This window comes from Mustelus asterias, chromosome 20 (assembly GCF_964213995.1).
Source record: "Mustelus asterias chromosome 20, sMusAst1.hap1.1, whole genome shotgun sequence".
NCBI classification, from domain to species: Eukaryota; Metazoa; Chordata; class Chondrichthyes; order Carcharhiniformes; family Triakidae; genus Mustelus; species Mustelus asterias.
The window spans coordinates 43083644-43101663 of NC_135820.1; the positions used below are offsets into that span (position 1 = coordinate 43083644).

Below are 18020 nucleotides of genomic sequence, written 5' to 3' on the forward strand. Positions count from 1 at the left end.
GTATCAGTGCAGGTTTCTGTGTATCAGTATAGGTTTCTGTGTTTCATTGCAGGTTTCTGTATATCAGTGCAGGTATATGTGTATCAGTGCAGGTTTCTGTGTATCAGTGCAGGTTTCTGTGTAACATTGCAGGTTTATGTGTATCAGTGCAGGTTTCTGTGTAACATTGCAGGTTTCTGTGTATCAGTGCAGGTTTCTGTGTATCAGTGTAGGTTTCTGTGTATCAGTGCAGGTTTCTGTGTATCAGTATAGGTTTCTGTGTTTCATTGCAGGTTTCTGTATATCAGTGCAGGTATATGTGTATCAGTGCAGGTTTCTGTGTATCAGTGCAGGTTTCTGTGTATCAGTGCAGCTTTCCTTATATCAGTGCAGGTTTCTGTGTATCAGTGCAGGTTTCTGTGTATCAGTGCAGGTTTCTGTGTTTCATTGCAGGTTTCTGTATATCAGTGCAGGTATATGTGTATCAGTGCAGGTTTCTTTGTATCAGTGCAGGTTTCTGTGTATCAGTGCAGGTTTCTGTGTATCAGTGCAGGTTTCTGTGTATCAGTGCAGGTTTCTGTGTATCAGTGTAGGTTTCTGTGTATCAGTGCAGGTTTCTGTGTATCGGTGTAGGTTTCTGTGTATCAGTGCAGGTTTCTGTATATCAGTGCAGGTTTCTGTGTATCAGTGTAGGTTTCTGTGTATCAGTGCAGGTTTTTGTGTAACATTGCAGGTTTCTGTGTTTCAGTGCAGGTTTATGTGCATCAATGAAGATTTCTGTATTTCAGTGCAGGTTTCTGTGTTTCAGTGCAGGTTGGTGTGTAACATTGCAGGTTTTGGTGTATCTGTGTAGGTTTCTGTGTATCAGTGTAGGTTTCTGTGTATCAGTGCAGGTTTCTGTGTTTCATTGCAGGTTTCTGTGTATCAGTGCAGGTTTCCTTATATCAGTGCCGGTTTCTGTGTATCAGTGCGGGTTTCTGTGTATCAGTGCAGCTTTCCTTATATCAGTGCAGGTTTCTGTGTATCAGTGCAGGTTTCTGTGTGTCAGTATAGGTTTCTGTGTATCAGTGCAGGTTTCAGTGTATCTGTGTAGGTTTCTGTGCATCAGTGCAGATTTCTGTGTATCAGTGTAGGTTTCTGTGTATCACTGAATGTTTCTGTGTATCAGTGCAGGTTTCTGTGCATCAGTGTAGGTTTCTGTGTTTCATTGCAGGTTTCTGTGTATCAGTGCAGGTTTCCTTATATCAGTGCCGGTTTCTGTGTATCAGTGCGGGTTTCTGTGTATCAGTGCAGCTTTCCTTATATCAGTGCAGGTTTCTGTGTATCAGTGCAGGTTTCTGTGTGTCAGTATAGGTTTCTGTGTATCAGTGCAGGTTTCAGTGTATCTGTGTAGGTTTCTGTGCATCAGTGCAGGTTTCTGTGTATCAGTGTAGTTTTCTGTGTATCACTGAATGTTTCTGTGCATCAGTGTAGGTTTCTGTGTATCAGTGTAGGTTTCTGTGCATCAGTGTAGGTTTCTGTGTATCACTGTAGGTTTCTGTGTATCAGTGCAGGTTTCTGTGCATCAGTGTAGGTTTCTGTGTATCAGTGTAGGTTTCTGTGTATCACTGTAGGTTTCTGTGCATCAGTGTAGGTTTCTGTGTATCACTGTAGGTTTCTGTGTATCAGTGCAGGTTTCTGTGCATCAGTGTAGGTTTCTGTGTATCAGTGCAGGTTTCTGTGCATCAGTGTCGGTTTCTGTGTATCACTGTAGGTTTCTGTGTATCAGTGCAGGTTTCTGTGCATCAGTGTAGGTTTCTGTGTATCAGTGTAGGTTTCTGTGTATTAGTGTAGGTTTCTGTGTATCACTGTAGGTTTCTGTGTATCAGTGCAGGTTTCTGTGTATCAGTGTAGGTTTCTGTGTATCACTGTAGGTTTCTGTGTATCAGTGTAGGTTTCTGTGTATCAGTGTAGGTTTCTGTGTATCAGTGTAGGTTTCTGTGTATCATTGCAGGTTTCCGTGTTTCAGTGTAGGTTTCTGTGTATCAGTGCAGGTTTCTGTGCATCAGTGTAGGTTTCCGTGTTTCAGTGCAGGTTTCTGTGCATCAGTGTAGGTTTCTGTGTATCATTGCAGGTTTCCGTGTTTCAGTGTAGGTTTCTGTGTAACAGTGCAGGTTTCTGTGTCTCATTGCAGGTTTCTGTGTATCACTGTACGTTTCTGTGTATCAGTGCAGGTTTCTGTGCATCAGTGTAGGTTTCTGTGTATCAGTGTAGGTTTCTGTGTATCAGTGTAGGTTTCTGTGTATCACTGTAGGTTTCTGTGTATCAGTGCAGGTATCTGTGCATCAGTGTAGGTTTCTGTGTATCAGTGTAGGTTTCTGTGTATCAGTGCAGGTTTCTGTGCATCAGTGTAGGTTTCTGTGTATCAGTGCAGGTTTCTGTGTATCAGTGTAGGTTTCTGTGTATCAGTGTAGGTTTCTGTGTATCAGTGTAGGTTTCTGTGTATCATTGCAGGTTTCCGTGTTTCAGTGTAGGTTTCTGTGTATCAGTGTAGGTTTCTGTGTATCAGTGCAGGTTTCTGTGTTTCAGTGTAGGTTTCTGTGTATCAGTGCAGGTTTCTGTGCATCAGTGTAGGTTTCTGTGTATCAGTGTAGGTTTCTGTGTATCACTGTAGGTTTCTGTGTATCAGTGCAGGTTTCTGTGTATCAGTGTAGGTTTCTGTGTATCAGTGTAGGTTTCTGTGTATCAGTGTAGGTTTCTGTGTATCATTGCAGGTTTCCGTGTTTCAGTGTAGGTTTCTGTGTATCAGTGCAGGTTTCTGTGCATCAGTGTAGGTTTCCGTGTTTCAGTGCAGGTTTCTGTGCATCAGTGTAGGTTTCTGTGTATCATTGCAGGTTTCCGTGTTTCAGTGTAGGTTTCTGTGTAACAGTGCAGGTTTCTGTGTCTCATTGCAGATTTCTGTGTATCAATGTAGGTTTCTGTGTATCAGTGCAGGTTTCTGTGTATCAGTGCAGGATTCTGTGTATCAGTGCAGGTTTCTGTGTATCAGTGCAGGTTTCTGTGTTTCATTGCAGGTTTCGGTGTATCTGTGTAGGTTTCTGTGTATCAGTGTAGGTTTCTGTGTATCAGTGCAGGTTTCTGTGTTTCATTGCAGGTTTCTGTGTATCAGTGCAGGTTTCCTTATATCAGTGCCGGTTTCTGTGTATCAGTGCGGGTTTCTGTGTATCAGTGCAGCTTTCCTTATATCAGTGCAGGTTTATGTGTATCAGTGCAGGTTTCTGTGTATCAGTATAGGTTTCTGTGTATCAGTGCAGGTTTCAGTGTATCTGTGTAGGTTTCTGTGCATCAGTGCAGGTTTCTGTGTATCAGTGTAGGTTTCTGTGTATCACTGAATGTTTCTGTGTATCAGTGCAGGTTTCTGTGCATCAGTGTAGGTTTCTGTGTATCAGTGTAGGTTTCTGTGTATCAGTGCAGGTTTCTGTGCATCAGTGTAGGTTTCTGTGTATCACTGTAGGTTTCTGTGTATCAGTGCAGGTTTCTGTGCATCAGTGTAGGTTTCTGTATATCAGTGTAGGTTTCTGTGTATCAGTGCAGGTTTCTGTGCATCAGTGTCGGTTTCTGTGTATCACTGTAGGTTTCTGTGTATCAGTGCAGGTTTCTGTGCATCAGTGTAGGTTTCTGTGTATCAGTGTAGGTTTCTGTGTATCAGTGTAGGTTTCTGTGTATCACTGTAGGTTTCTGTGTATCAGTGCAGGTTTCTGTGTATCAGTGCAGGTTTCTGTGTATCAGTGCAGGTTTCTGTGTATCAGTGTAGGTTTCTGTGTATCAGTGCAGGTTTCTGTGTATCAGTGTAGGTTTCTGTGTATCAGTGCAGCTTTCCTTATATCAGTGCAGGTTTCTGTGTATCAGTGCAGGTTTCTGTGTATCAGTATAGGTTTCTGTGTATCAGTGCAGCTTTCCTTATATCAGTGCAGGTTTCTGTGTATCAGTGCAGGTTTCTGTGTATCAGTATAGGTTTCTGTGTATCAGTGCAGGTTTCAGTGTATCTGTGTAGGTTTCTGTGCATCAGTGCAGGTTTCTGTGTATCACTGTAGGTTTCTGTGTATCAGTGCAGGTTTCTGTGCATCAGTGTAGGTTTCTGTGTATCAGTGCAGGTTTCTGTGTATCAGTGTAGGTTTCTGTGTATCAGTGTAGGTTTCTGTGTCTCAGTGTAGGTTTCTGTGTATCAGTGCAGGTTTTTGTATATCAGTGCAGGTTTCTGTGTTTCAGTGTAGGTTTCTGTGTATCAGTGCAGGTTTCTGTGTATCAGTGTAGGTTTCTGTGTATCAGTGCAGGTTGCGGTGTATCTGTGTAGGTTTCGGTGTATCTGTGTAGGTTTCTGTGCATCAGTGCAGGTTTCTGTGCGTCAGTGTAGGTTTCTGTGTATCAGTGCAGGTTTCTGTGCATCAGTGTCGGTTTCTGTGTATCACTGTAGGTTTCTGTGCATCAGTGCAGGTTTCTGTGTATCAGTGCAGGTTTCTGTGCATCAGTGTAGGTTTCTGTGTATCAGTGCAGGTTTCTGTGCATCAGTGTAGGTTTCTGTGTATCAGTGCAGGTTTCTGTGCATCAGTGTCGGTTTCTGTGTATCACTGTAGGTTTCTGTGCATCAGTGCAGGTTTCTGTGCATCAGTGTAGGTTTCTGTGTATCAGTGTAGGTTTCTGTGTTTCAGTGCAGGTTTCTGTATATCAGTGCAGGTTTCTGTGTTTCAGTGTAGGTTTCTGTGTATCAGTGCAGGTTTTTGTCTAACATTGCAGATTTCTGTGTTTCAGTGCAGGTTTATGTGCATCAGTGAAGATTTCTGTATTTCAGTGCAGGTTTCTGTGTTTCAGTGCAGGTTTGTGTGTAACATTGCAGGTTTGTGTGTAACATTGCAGGTTTGTGTGTAACATTGCAGGTTTCTGTGTTTCAGTGCAGGTTTCTGTGTTTCAGTGCAGGTTTCTGTGTTTCAGTGCAGGTTTCTGTGTTTCAGTGCAGGTTTCTGTGTTTCAGAGCAGGTTTAAAATCATAGAATCCCTACAGCACAGAAAGAGGCCATTCGGCCCATCGGGTCTGCACCAACCACAATCCCACCCAGGCCCTACCCCCATATATTTACCCACTAATCCCTCTAACCTACACATCTTAGGACACTAAGGGCAATTTTAGCATAGCCAATCAACCTAACCCGCACATCTTTGGACTGTGGGAGGAAACTGGAGCACCCGGAGGAAATCCACGCAGACACGAGGAGAATGTGCACACTCCACACACACAGTTACCCAAGCCAGGAATCAGACCCAGGTCCCTGGAGCTGTGAAGCAGCAGTGCTAACCACTGTGCTACCGTGCCGCCCACGGTAGCACATTGGTTAGGTTTCTGTGTTTCAGTGCAGGTTTATGTGTGTCAGTGCAGGTTTCTGTGTTTCAGTGCAGGTTTCTGTGTATCAGTGCAGGTTTCTGTGTATCAGTGCAGGTTTCGATGTATCTGTGTAGGTTTCTGTGCATCAGTGCAGGTTTCTGTGCATCAGTGTAGGTTTCTGTGTATCAGTGCAGGTTTCTGTGTATCAGTGTAGGTTTCTGTGTTTCACTGTAGGTTTCTGTGTATCAGTGCAGGTTGCAGTGTATCTGTGTAGGTTTCGGTGTATCTGTGTAGGTTTCTGTGCATCAGTGCAGGTTTCTGTGCGTCAGTGTAGGTTTCTGTGTATCAGTGTAGGTTTCTGTGTATCACTGTAGGTTTCTGTGTATCAGTGCAGGTTTCTTTGTATCAGTGTTGGTTTCTGTGTATCAGTGCAGTTTTCTGTGTATCAGTGTAGGTTTCTGTGTATCAGTGCAGGATCCTGTGTATCAGTGCAGGTTTCTGTGTATCAGTGCAGGTTTCTGTGTTTCAGTGCAGGTTTCTGTGAATCAGTGCAGGTTTCTGTGTTTCAGAGCAGGTTTAAAATCATAGAATCCCTACAGCACAGAAAGAGGCCATTCGGCCCATCGAGTCTGCACCAACCACAATCCCTCCCAGGCCCTACCCCCATATATTTACCCACTAATCCCTCTAATCTACGCATTTTAGGACACTAAGGGCAATATTAGCATAGCCAATCAACCTAACCCGCACATCTTTGGACTGTGGGAGGAAACTGGAGCACCCGGAGGAAATCCACGCAGACACGAGGAGAATGTGCACACTCCACACACACAGTTGCCCAAGCCACTAATCAGACCCAGGTCCCTGGAGCTGTGAAGCAGCAGTGCTAACCACTGTGCTACCGTGCCGCCCACGGTAGCACATTGGTTAGGTTTCTGTGTTTCAGTGCAGGTTTATGTGTGTCAGTGCAGGTTTCTGTGTTTCAGTGCAGGTTTCTGTGTATCAGTGCAGGTTTCTGTGCATCAGTGCAGGTTTCTGTGTATCAGTGCAGGTTTCTGTGTATCAGTGTAGGTTTCTGTGTATCAGTGTAGGTTTCTGTGTATCAGTGTAGGTTTCTGTGAATCAGTGCAGGATCCTGTGTTTCAGTGCAGGTTTCTGTGAATCAGTGCAGGATCCTGTGTTTCAGTGTAGGTTTCTGTGTATGAGTGTACGTTTCTGAGTTTCAGTGCAGGTTTCTCGCCCATCCGCTGCCACCTGATGATGAGTTTTGTGGTGAACTCAGCTGTTTGCAGCTTGTGTGGTTGAGGCTGTGAGGGCGGACACTTTAATCGCTCCCACAGCTGCTGCGGGGTTGTTTGGGGTGAGGCACCGACTTCCTGTCGGAGCGGAGTTTCCAACATGGCAAGCGGGGAGGGTGCGGAGCGGCGGCGGTGTGACAGGTACTCGGTGCTGCTGCCCACCTACAACGAGAGGGACAACCTGCCGCTCATCGTCTGGCTGCTGGTCCGACACTTCGACGAAAGGTAGCCGGCTGTGTGTTGAGTGGGGAGCGAGTATGAACTGATCCCGGGCCAGCGGGGAAACCGGGTCCAGGCCCCCAGCTGTCAGACCGGGTCCAGGCCCCCAGCTGTCAGACCGGGGCCAGGCCCCCAGCTGTCAGACCGGGGCCAGGCCAGGATCAGAGCCAGGGCAGTTGAAAGTATTTGCAGGCACAGCATGTTCAGTAGCAGAGAGAAGGGGAGCGAATAAAATGCTCCAAAGGATCAACAGGCCGATTGAGAGATTACATTGAGGGTGTATTGCTTCAATCAGGATCTCTCTTGACACGGGTTCCAATCAATCATATTCAACAATTAATCTCCGCTGACTGATGCTAAAGGTATTTCTGGCCGCAGGATCTTGGAAAATGTCATGTCAAGGAAGTCAGATAGCCAAGGGTGGAAATTTAATGCTGTGAGGCGCTGTGTTGCAGAATATTGGTTCATTTGCCCTTTGTTACAAGGCAGAGGGAGATGACTTGCAGAACCTTTCGAGGTAAATGTCCTGCCCCTTAAGTACTCACTGCCAAAGATCGTCTGGTGGATATTGTCCCATAAAATGTGTTGTTAAGTGCCGTGCTAGATCAGTGGGTTATTAAAGAGTTAGGCAAAATACCGTGGATGCTGGAATCTGAAACAAAAACAGAAAATACTGGAACTTCTCAGCAGGTCTGACAGCAACTGTGGACAGAGAATAGAGCCAATGTTTTGAATCTGGGATGACCCTTCTTCAGAGCTCAGACTCGAAACGTTGGTTCTATTCTCTCACTGCAGATGGCGTCAGACCTGCTGAGATTTTCCAGCATCTTCTGTTTTTGTTAGTAAGGAGTTGGGCATTTAACACTGCGATGACTATAAATTTCTTCACTTAGAGTTGTGTATCTTTGGAATCCTGTAGTCTAGAGAATTCTGAGTTGTGAATGCCCAGTTGTTAATTATATTCAAGACAGAGTTTGAAAGATTTTTGGGTGCTCAGGGAATTAGAGGATGGGGATAGTGCAGCAAGGTAGGGTTGAAGCAGAAGATCAGCCATGATCTTGTTGGATGGCGCAGCAGATTTCTGGGGCTAAATGGCCTACGTTAACTCCTATTGTTTATGTTCTTAATTGGGTTTCCTTATTCCATTTTATTGTATATGATCAGAAATATTGACTGTTTCCTGTGTTTAAATGGGCTTGCAATGTACATTTTTCAGGCTGACATCTATAAAAATAGATTGCATTTTTAATTTGAGATCTTTTCTCTCTGAGCAATGCTTGTTACATCAATAAAATGTTTTCTAGTCTGAAGAGATGCAAAGATAAATACATAAGAGAGAGGCCATTCAGATGGTATTGCTCAGTGTTTCCATAGTAACCTATGACCTCCATCATAGTCTCTGTTTCTACTACATATGCTGGTTAGGTGCATTGGCCATGCTAAATTCTCCCTCTGTGTACCCGAACAGATGCTGGAGTGTGGCGACTAGGGGATTTTCACAGTTACTTCATTGAAGTGTTAATGTAAGCCTATTTGTGACCCTAATAAATGAACTTTAAAAACCCAAAAGACCATACTACGAGTTTCCTGATATCAGCCTTGAACTTGCCTTTCACCCATTTATGTTTGTTTCTTTAGTCTTGTGGTTGTATTTTAACTTGCAGTGGTGCTCTCCTTTCAGAATACCACTTAAAACTTTACCTCTTTGACCAAGCTTTTTGTTACTATCTTGGTATCTCCTTCGGTGACTTAGTGTAAAATGTGGAACAATAACTCTCTGTCACTTGCTTCCTTTCAGGGCTGGAGGATAAGGTTTTCAAACTTTCCTTCATGATTCTGTTCTTAATTGGGTTTCTTTATTCCAGGTTATTGTACATGATCAGAAAGATTGACTGATTTGGTTTATGATTAGTCTCTACATCACTGCTGGGCTCTGATGTCTTTCTTATGCCTTGGTAATCAAATCTGAAAGGATTTAGGTAGCACTGATCGTAACATTGAATTCCACACCCAGTTTGTGGGAAAGAAGGATGAGTCTAAGATGAGTGTTTTGAACTTAAATAAGGGCAATTATGAGAGTATGAAGTCAGAACTAGCTAAAGTGAACTGGGAAATTAGATTAAGATTTTAGGTCAGTAGAGATGCAATGCCAAGCATTCAAGGAGTATAACACTCAGCAAAGATGCATTCCAGTGAGAAAGAAGGACACAGTATCTGTGGTGAACTAAAGAAGTTAAAGATGGTATTCAATTGAAAGTAAAAGCATACAATTACTCGAAGATTAGTGGCACATCAGAAGACTGGACAGAATATCTATAAGGATGTATCCCCTTGTGGGAGAGACTAGAAGGAGAGGAGCACAATTTAAAAATAAGTGATCTCTCATTTAGGTATATTTGTAAGTGTCACAAGTAGGCTTAGATTCACACTGCAATGAAGTTACTGTGAAAATCCCCTAGTTGCCACACTCCGGCGCCTGTTCGGCTACACTGAGGGAGAATTTAGCATGGCCAATGCACCTAACGAGCAAGTCTTTCAGACTGTGGGGGGAAACCGGAGGAAACCCATACAGACATGGGGAGAGCGTGCAGACTCCGCACAGACAGTGACCCAAGCCGGGAATCGAAGAGGCAGCTGTGCTAATCATCGCCACTGTGCCGCCCCCAGCTGAGGAAAACATTTTCCTATCAGAGGGTTGAGAGTCTGTGGAATTCTCTGCACCCAGAGAGTGATGGAAGCCATTCAATGTTGTTAAGGCAGAGTGAGATAAATTCTTAATTACAAAGGGAGTCAAAGGGTATAGGGGGACAGACTGTAAGGGCTCAATGGCCTACTCCTGCTCCTAATTCGTATGTTTACGTGATCTAATAAGGGAGTTTCTGTTGAGTTATATATGATAGTTGCTATGAGGTATACATTCCAGAGGCAAAATACTGTGGATGCTGGAATCTGAAACAAAAACGGAAAATGCTGGAAAAACTCAGCACAGAGGGTCATCCTGATTCAAAATGTTGGCTCTATTCTCTCTCCACAGATGCTGTCAGACCTGCTGGGTTTTTCCAGCATTTTCTGTTTTTGTTTTACATCCTTGCATGTTGCTTCCAGTCATGACCAATTCTTACTACTTATCTCAAAAGTCTTTTACAAGTGTCTTGATTCAAAATTGCAAAGTGATAGCATTTCAAAAATTCAGTTTTCTATTTCATATCTCCACCAATGTCATTGAACTCTTGTTATAGAGAATTAGAATGTTTAATCACCCTTTTGTATTAATATACTCCTGAAGCAGAAGACATGGGGCAGTCTTAGTACTGATCACTAAATCGTGCCATGATAATGTGCACAATACTCTGTTTGTCTGTCTGTGACCCAAGAATCCTGATAACCTTGCTGTCTCACCCAGTGTCCGCAAACTCCAATTTCATGGCATTCATAAAGGGAACAATTTTGCCCAGGTTGCTGGATGAACTCCCTGCTCTTGCTCGTGGTGAGAACTTGAAGCAAAGTTGAATTGGTATCAGGATTATTTAATTTTAAAAAGAAGAAATGCCCTAATATTAATGGGTTATATGACAATACCTCTCAACAGGAACCAACTTTCCATCAGTTATACCACATAAGGTATCTTTTCTCTTTAGCTGTGGGAATAAGCATAGTGAGTTGATTTTTGGATTGTTCCCACAAAGCTGTTTAAGAAGACTTGTGAAATAGATAGAGGATTTTGATTTTCTTCAGTAATATTTAAAAGCATTTGTATATAAACGTTCTGAAAATCCTTCTTTCATATTTTCAAAATAATTTAAATTGCTCAATGGATTCTCTGTATAGTGTTATCACTAGGACTTTGATAAAGTCCAGTGGCTGCTGTGTGACGTTTCTACACTCAAACTGCAAAGTATCATAGATACAAAAGATTGAATTTTTAGGATGGTGAGTGCTCGGCATCCCCCTCAGTTGAGTGTTGATTGGCAGCAGGTGGGGCTTTCTTCCACCCCTGGATGGAAGCCATGCCTTGGAGAGCTGTTTGTTAATCTCTGCAGCCCATTCAGACACAGCACTGCAGTGGCTGAACGATGTATTGCAGCACCTTGCCCGAGCTTAAATCCTGGGATTGCAGTTCAGCTAAGTACCAGGGGTCTTAGGGGTATTATGGTAGGGAATGCCCTGGGGGGGAGTGGGGGTGATCTCAGTATGGGGGGTTAGGCCAGGGAGGGAGGGTGAGGGCTGGAGCTCTCGGGTCCTTGAGGGGAATGTGCCCCAAATCTGAAGGGCCCTTCCGATTGAGGCGAACCGCCCCACCCGCCCTTCCTGCCCAAGATCGAGGGTGAAGACTCTTTCTATTTGGCACCCCACTCCAACCAGCCTAAAAATTGAGGTTGGGTGGGAAAAGCCCCTTAAATAGCCATTATGTGGCCACTTATGGGTCTTAATAGGGGTATGCTTCATGTCTGGGGTGGGCAGGTGAGATCCTGGAAGGATCCCATCCGCTAGGGTGGGGGGTGGTGGGAGTGTTAAATTTGGGCACACGTCATAATGTCTTTGAGTTTGTACTGATGGTCAATTGGATCTTAGCTGATCTGTATTTCAACTAAATAGTTTTACTTTTCCTCCATATTCCTCGATAGATTTTGCCCTTTCAGATATGGCTTTGAGCTGCATAATGTTAAAGTGGAATACTGATAGCTTTGGGTTTGTCTTTCGCAATGAGAGCTGTATCACAGAATAAATGTATTAGCATGGTGGCACAGTGGTTAGCACTGCTGCCTCACAGCGCCCGGGAACCTGGTTCGATCCCCAGCTTGGTCACTGTCTGTGTGGAGTTTGCATGTTCTCTCCGTGTCTGCGTGTTTCCCCTCTCAGTCCAAAGATGTGCAGGTTAGGTTGATTGGCCATGTTAAATTGCCCCTTGGTGTCAGGGAGATTAGCAGGGTGAATACGTGGGGTCACGGGGATAGGTCCTGGGTGGGCCTCCTTCTGCACTGTAGGGATTCTATGAACAGTGCAATATTGTAGTCAATTGGCTTTTTAAAAAAATCCTCAATAACGTTGATTGATCTTGTTATATAAAACAATGTTGTACTCAGTAAGGTGATCAAATATATTGGTGTTAGAAAATCTTCAGTTTTGCCATTGATCTCGTTAAAGCATCTTGGAATGTTTTACTATGTTAATGATACTACCTAGTGCAAATTTTGTAGCATTGAACGTTGGTCGGGGGGTGGGGAAATGACTTCCTGCACCCTGGCCCAACAATGTGCTGCAGCTCAAACTTCCTTTTACCAATGCTACAGATATTAATTTGCCACAGTCTGAGTTAACAGTATCTGGGAAGTGATTTGGGAAAATTGGCCTATGAACACATAGCCCTTTACAGTCAACAGGGAGAAAATACTTTCTTCTAATTAACCAGGGCTGGATTTGAACTGAAGTTCCCAATTATGAAAAGCTAATGACAAACTTGACTGCACCACTGCTTTACATGAAACTGTAAAGGAGTATCACAATTCTATTAGTGTGATATTGCCAATGAAGTCCAGCCGTGAATAAAATGATAAATCTGTAAAGATTTGGCTCTAAAGGGACTTCCTATTAGTTTTGTGCCAATTAAATTAGTGGGTGGCTATAAATTGTTTTTCTTTTCCCTAAAAGCATTTAACAAAGTGTGACTAAATTTATCCTTTTGCCAAAGGTAGTGCTCAAACTACCCAAAAGTGGCAAGTTGGCTAAGTTGATAACAATTAACTATTGAAATATAAACTTATTTGGTCTGAATCCTGCTCCAGAATTCGAGCAATTAATTTAGATGGAGACCATGGTACAGTACCAAGGTAAGGATATCTTCTTGGGATGCAGTTACTTTAGATGAAATGTTAAACAAAGGCATCACCTTGTTATTTTGTTGGTTCAATGCGTACGTTAAAAATCTAATGACATTAATTCAAGAACAAGGAGTTAATCCATTGTCCTGATTAACACTTTTCCCTAAATGCAATTTATAGGATTTCAGTTTTCAAAATTGGGACCCACTGGAGTAATTGACACACTTCTAGATGTCTTTGTCCCAACTTATGAAAAACATTGTTTGCTACTCTAAAGGACAACAACGCTAGCATTGCAGGATGTGTTTTTCCTTATTAAGCAGCAACAGAAATAAGTCAGTGAACATTGGAAAAATATAGAAGTTTCATTACACTATGCATCAGATATGGACAGTCCAAGATCGAGACTAATCAGATAACCTTTACAAATTCCCTTAGGCCCTTAGATCTCAGTATGAAAATACATTCCACATTTGCTTACATAATAGTCATTATGCTCAAAGTAATCTTTTTTTCATGCCTTTGATGCTTCAGAGACATCATATAGATGCAAATCCTTTTTCTTGCCAAAATTCAATGTACACTTGCAAAAAGGTTAAAATCCTAAATTTATCTGTCTCTGAAGAACAGAAGTACTTGTAGTAGCACCATCATGCATAATAGTTTGTGATTAAATTGATTATTCAAACCATTATTAATGTGGTTGTTTACATACAGGTTTTCTTTTCTCCACTTATTAAAATGTTGTCAGTTGTTCATGTAAATAACTTTTAATACTTTGTCAGTAGTTTATGGGGGTGGGATTTGGTTAGCTCAGTTGGCTAGATGGCTGGCATATGGATCATTATACTGCCAATGGCACAGGGCTGAATCCCCGCTCTGGCTGAGGTAGACTCCCAGCACTTTGCTGTGGTTTGGCACATAATCACTAAGGACCTGCCTTTGGACAGAGAACTCATGAAGAAGGTCATTAGTGTATGCTCAGTGGTAGCGCGTTTGTTTCTGATTTAGAGGTTTGTGGGTTCAGGTCCCATTTCAAAGACTTAAGCATATAATCTCTGCTGATATTTTAGTGTTGCGTAGAAGGGGCACTACCTTTGAGAGCAATGTTAAACCGCCTCTGGTGAATTCCACAGTACTGTTTTTAAAAGAGCGGTGAAGTTCTCTGTGTTCTGGCAAACATTTATTAATCAATCCACACTATTAAAACAGATTAGCTGGTCATTCGTCTCATTACAACCTACATAGCCGGTAACTACAGTTCTTTGATTTGGAATGTCCTCAGGGGGTAGATACAACTAGATGACTATGACATGAAAGGCGTGTATAAATGAAAATTCTGTCTTACAAGATAATGTGTAGTTTTCAGGTGTTAGATGGTAATAATGGGTTGAGGAGGGCCTGAAGTCCACATTTAAAAGATTGTCTTCAACTTTATTCTTCCATTTTAATTCCAATGACCATATTTATCATTGAAGATTGCTATGTAAAATTATCTTGCCAATTTCATCTTCCCATTAGTTTACATAAGCAGTTTCCATTCCAAAAGTGGACATAAGAACATTGAATGGAAACAAAATCAGCAGGAAATTAGACTTGGAGTTTTAGAAAATATATATCTTGTAATCCTTTTCAGTTTATTATGGCATTGCGCATAGGACGTCAGAGAATATATCAGTTTGTAAGGGCAGGAATATTATAGCATGTAATGTAGAATGCATCATTTTGATAATGTAGAAATGATCTGCTCTTTAAGCCCACAAAATCTAATAGAGTATAATTTGCACAATCTGACTTTGATTAGAGCTAATTGGTTTGTCTTTAGATTCACAGGAATTTGTAAATTGCTGATTCTTCACAGAGGATAAATTTATGAACATTTTAAATGGATTTCATTTTTCAAACATTGTTTTGTCAGTCAGGATTGAAACTCCACATTTCTCCCCCTTAGACTGCTGGCTGAATGATGTTGACCACTATTTCTCAAAAACTATGATTAACTCATATGATTAACTCCATTTTACAATTGCGTGAGTGAGACTGATCCTGACAATTCTTTTCTTTCCAATGCAGCAGGAGATGGTGGACTCCAGTGGTGCAACTACAGTCTTATAGAAAAATGATAACATTTTGCCACTAACAACAGTGTTCATTCAAATGACGGTCAAGTCCTTGAATTTTGGTTGGCAAACTTAAGAGATATGCGAAACATGGCTAATGTTTCGAGTCCATTGACCCATCTACAGAATGGACTCAAAACGTTGACTCTGTTTCTCTCTCCACAGATGCTGCCAGATCTGCTGTGTTTATCTGGTATTTTCTGCTTTGGTTTCAGATTTCCAGCATCTGCAGAATTTTATTTTTAGGATGATCTGACTTTAAAGTACCTTATCCAAAAGGTCCATTACACTAAGAAACACTTCATAGGTGAACACAGCTGCCACCACAGACAAGACATGATCCTACAATGTAATTTTGCCCAAAGCATCGGAAATGTATGATATTGATCATAAAGACTGTAAATCCAATTTATCAGTCTGAAGGTTAAAAGCAAAATCAAATAACAATAATGATCATGTGTCTTGAAGATGTTAGTGACAGGGAATTAATAGCAAGAGTTAAAGTAATGCAAATAATGGAACAATGTGTCTCTTATATGAACTGAAGATACCATCTCCTCTTATCTAGCCTACAGCCTCCTACATTATCTTTAAAAGGCATTTATCCTGCTGAAATGACCATTTAAAAATATCAGTGTTTCAGCGATTCACAATAGAACAGATAGGTATCTCCTGCAGTGCATTAATATTACCATTCGGTTGAAAATTTTCAGCAGACCTTTTGGGATACGTTATTCCCCATTGTCACAGGGTCACAACTGATCTGATATATTTGATATCACTTTTGCAGCCTTCCATCCCATGAGACAATAGCTTGCACCTTGGTCAACCTAGTGTTAAATAGCGACTGGTATGGCTCAGGAGCCCCACTCACACTTGGCAGTCTCTCTTATATCTGCTGTAGATAAAGACAGTGGGCTCAGAAGATGCAAGGTTCACTGGCCTCTGTTTCCTCTGTGCTTTTTCAGGGCCAGTTGAGCTTTCCTTGTCTTCTCGCCTTTTTCAATTAACCTCCAGAGACCATGGCCATTGGAGGTTTTCACGGAGTTGTCTGTGTTGATGCCTGCCAGGTTCCTATCTTGCTTGCCCATAGCTCTGTCTTTGTAACAGAAATATGGGCATCCATTAAGTCATGGTGACTGACTGACCAGGTCAGCATCTAGAAGCTCTTTAGATGATTAATAGCCATATACCCAGTTAACCTGCCAGTGTAATTCTTGTTTTAGTAATCTGTGTATGCAGATGGTTTAGCATACTTCAGATCTCTCCGTTGATGTCTTTGTCCTGCCAAGGATACGTCGGTTCAGCCTTTTCTTCTTCCTAGCATATGTTGTCCAGATTTCACTTCTGTAGAGGAGTGCACTGAGGACCCAAGCATGGTATGCTTGTTGGTTTTGACTTCTCGGTCAAGTTGCTGTTGTCCCACGCTCTCTTACTAGGCTTGGACATAACAAGCTTTTATGATGCATGAGTTGATTTCAGCAACAAGTGAGACTGCTGATGATTGTGGCACCTAGATATGTGAAGCTATCAACAACATCCAGTGTCACATTGTCACTGCTGATTGATGGTGATTTGGAAATATTCTGGACTATGATATGGTCATGCTGATGGTCAAACCAAACGCTTTACAGTCTTTCCAATTGCTGCTGAAGGTGATATGGAATGCTAGTGCAGCATCACCTGTGTAAAGCAACTTTCTGATGGAGGACTTGGCACACTTTGGTCTTGGATCTCAGACAAGGATGAACAACTTTCTGGCATGTTAGTTGACATCCTCTGTAGATGAACCGAAGGAGGACATACCAATAAGTGTCTGACATGGCTTACTTTTTGTTGGACAGCTAGTTAGTTCTGTGCTTACTTCAACTTGATTCAGTCCATATATTGTTGGTTACTGACAGTTGTACATTGTTTCTTTGTTTCAAACATAAATGTAGCAAATCGTACATGAATAATTCCTATGCATCAGCAATGAGAAAGGCAAAAACGCCTGTGATTTGGCACATGGCTGATTCATCCCTGAACAAAATACCAATTAATGACTTGGATTTCATTGTCAGTGACGAAGCAACAGTGTTTTCCACAAAGATTGGTGTCTCCTTTCCTGATGTAACTTTGATTCTAGTGTCCAATAATAGTACTGTCATCAAGCAGGCTAAGCAGCCAATCACATTTAAGGATTCTCATACACAACAAACCAGAAACTGATTACTCTTCATTTTTAGTAATCTTACAAACATCAAAATGGAATAAATATTGGGACATAGTTTGGGATTAAGATAGAAGCTTTTTATCACTTGACATTCCACAAATATAAAATTAGTTTCCCAGCGCCAGAGAAGTTGTTGAGTAGTAATTATGAACTTGATACAGGGTGAATATCCTTTATCTGTAAATCTAAAAGCTGAACACATCCCAAAACAGGATTTTTTTTTTAACTTTGTCAACCTTTAGTGCAGGAGGTCCCTGACCTGAGCCGACACGAACATTGCTGACCACACCTTACCACTATGTGGGAAGTCCCTGACCCTGGTTGACATGACCCAAACCCACACAAACCTCGCTGATCTTCAGTAAGGGAAGTTCAGTTGTTTGTCTTTCCATTGACACTCTGAACCCTCTCCTACAAGCGGAATCGCACATGGTGCCAGGGGTGGGAACTTATTACCCTGCATTTATGACTGCCATCTTCCTTTTCTTGCCATCTTATTCACATTAGACTATAGCTTGCCTACGTTCAAACTATTGTAATGTAAGTAGACGTAGTCCTATTTGCGGTATTCAAAAGCAGAAATAATCTGAAATCCGAAACTCAATCGGTCCCAAGGAGTTCGGATAACTGATACTTGATCTGTATGGTGTTTAAAAACCCAGTTATAACTTATTCAACAAGGTGTAACTTTTCAAGTGTTTTTACAGCAGGACTAATAGCAAAGAGCAGAAGTTCATGTCAAATCAAGTGATTTCAGAAAATGTTCATCTATGGGTACTTCATCAGAGCACCCTCTGAAAGAGCAGGAAATCATTGACAGCAAGTTCTGGATTTGCTCATTTCTCACAGACACTAGACATCGCTGTCAGTTTCACTGTTATAATGGCTTTGAACACTAATACTTTAATTGCATTTCAACTGCAAAATTTGAGCTATATTGGCTATGGTTCAAACAGAAATTTCCCACCTGATGTTTAAAATGGGGGAAGATTGAAGTTGTAGTTTGCCCTTTAT

General features: G+C 41.9%; 1 protein-coding gene across 1 annotated transcript in view; it reads left to right on the forward strand.

The window, feature by feature from the left end:
* Positions 1-6542: 6542 nt before the first annotated feature.
* The window catches only part of dpm1 (dolichyl-phosphate mannosyltransferase subunit 1, catalytic), a 79669-nt gene continuing 68191 nt past the window's right edge, over positions 6543-18020 (forward strand). The window contains exon 1 of the mRNA XM_078236457.1: positions 6543-6858. Coding sequence (XP_078092583.1) covers positions 6734-6858 — 125 coding nt within the window. The 5' untranslated portion in view covers positions 6543-6733. The remainder of the gene's footprint in view (positions 6859-18020) is intronic.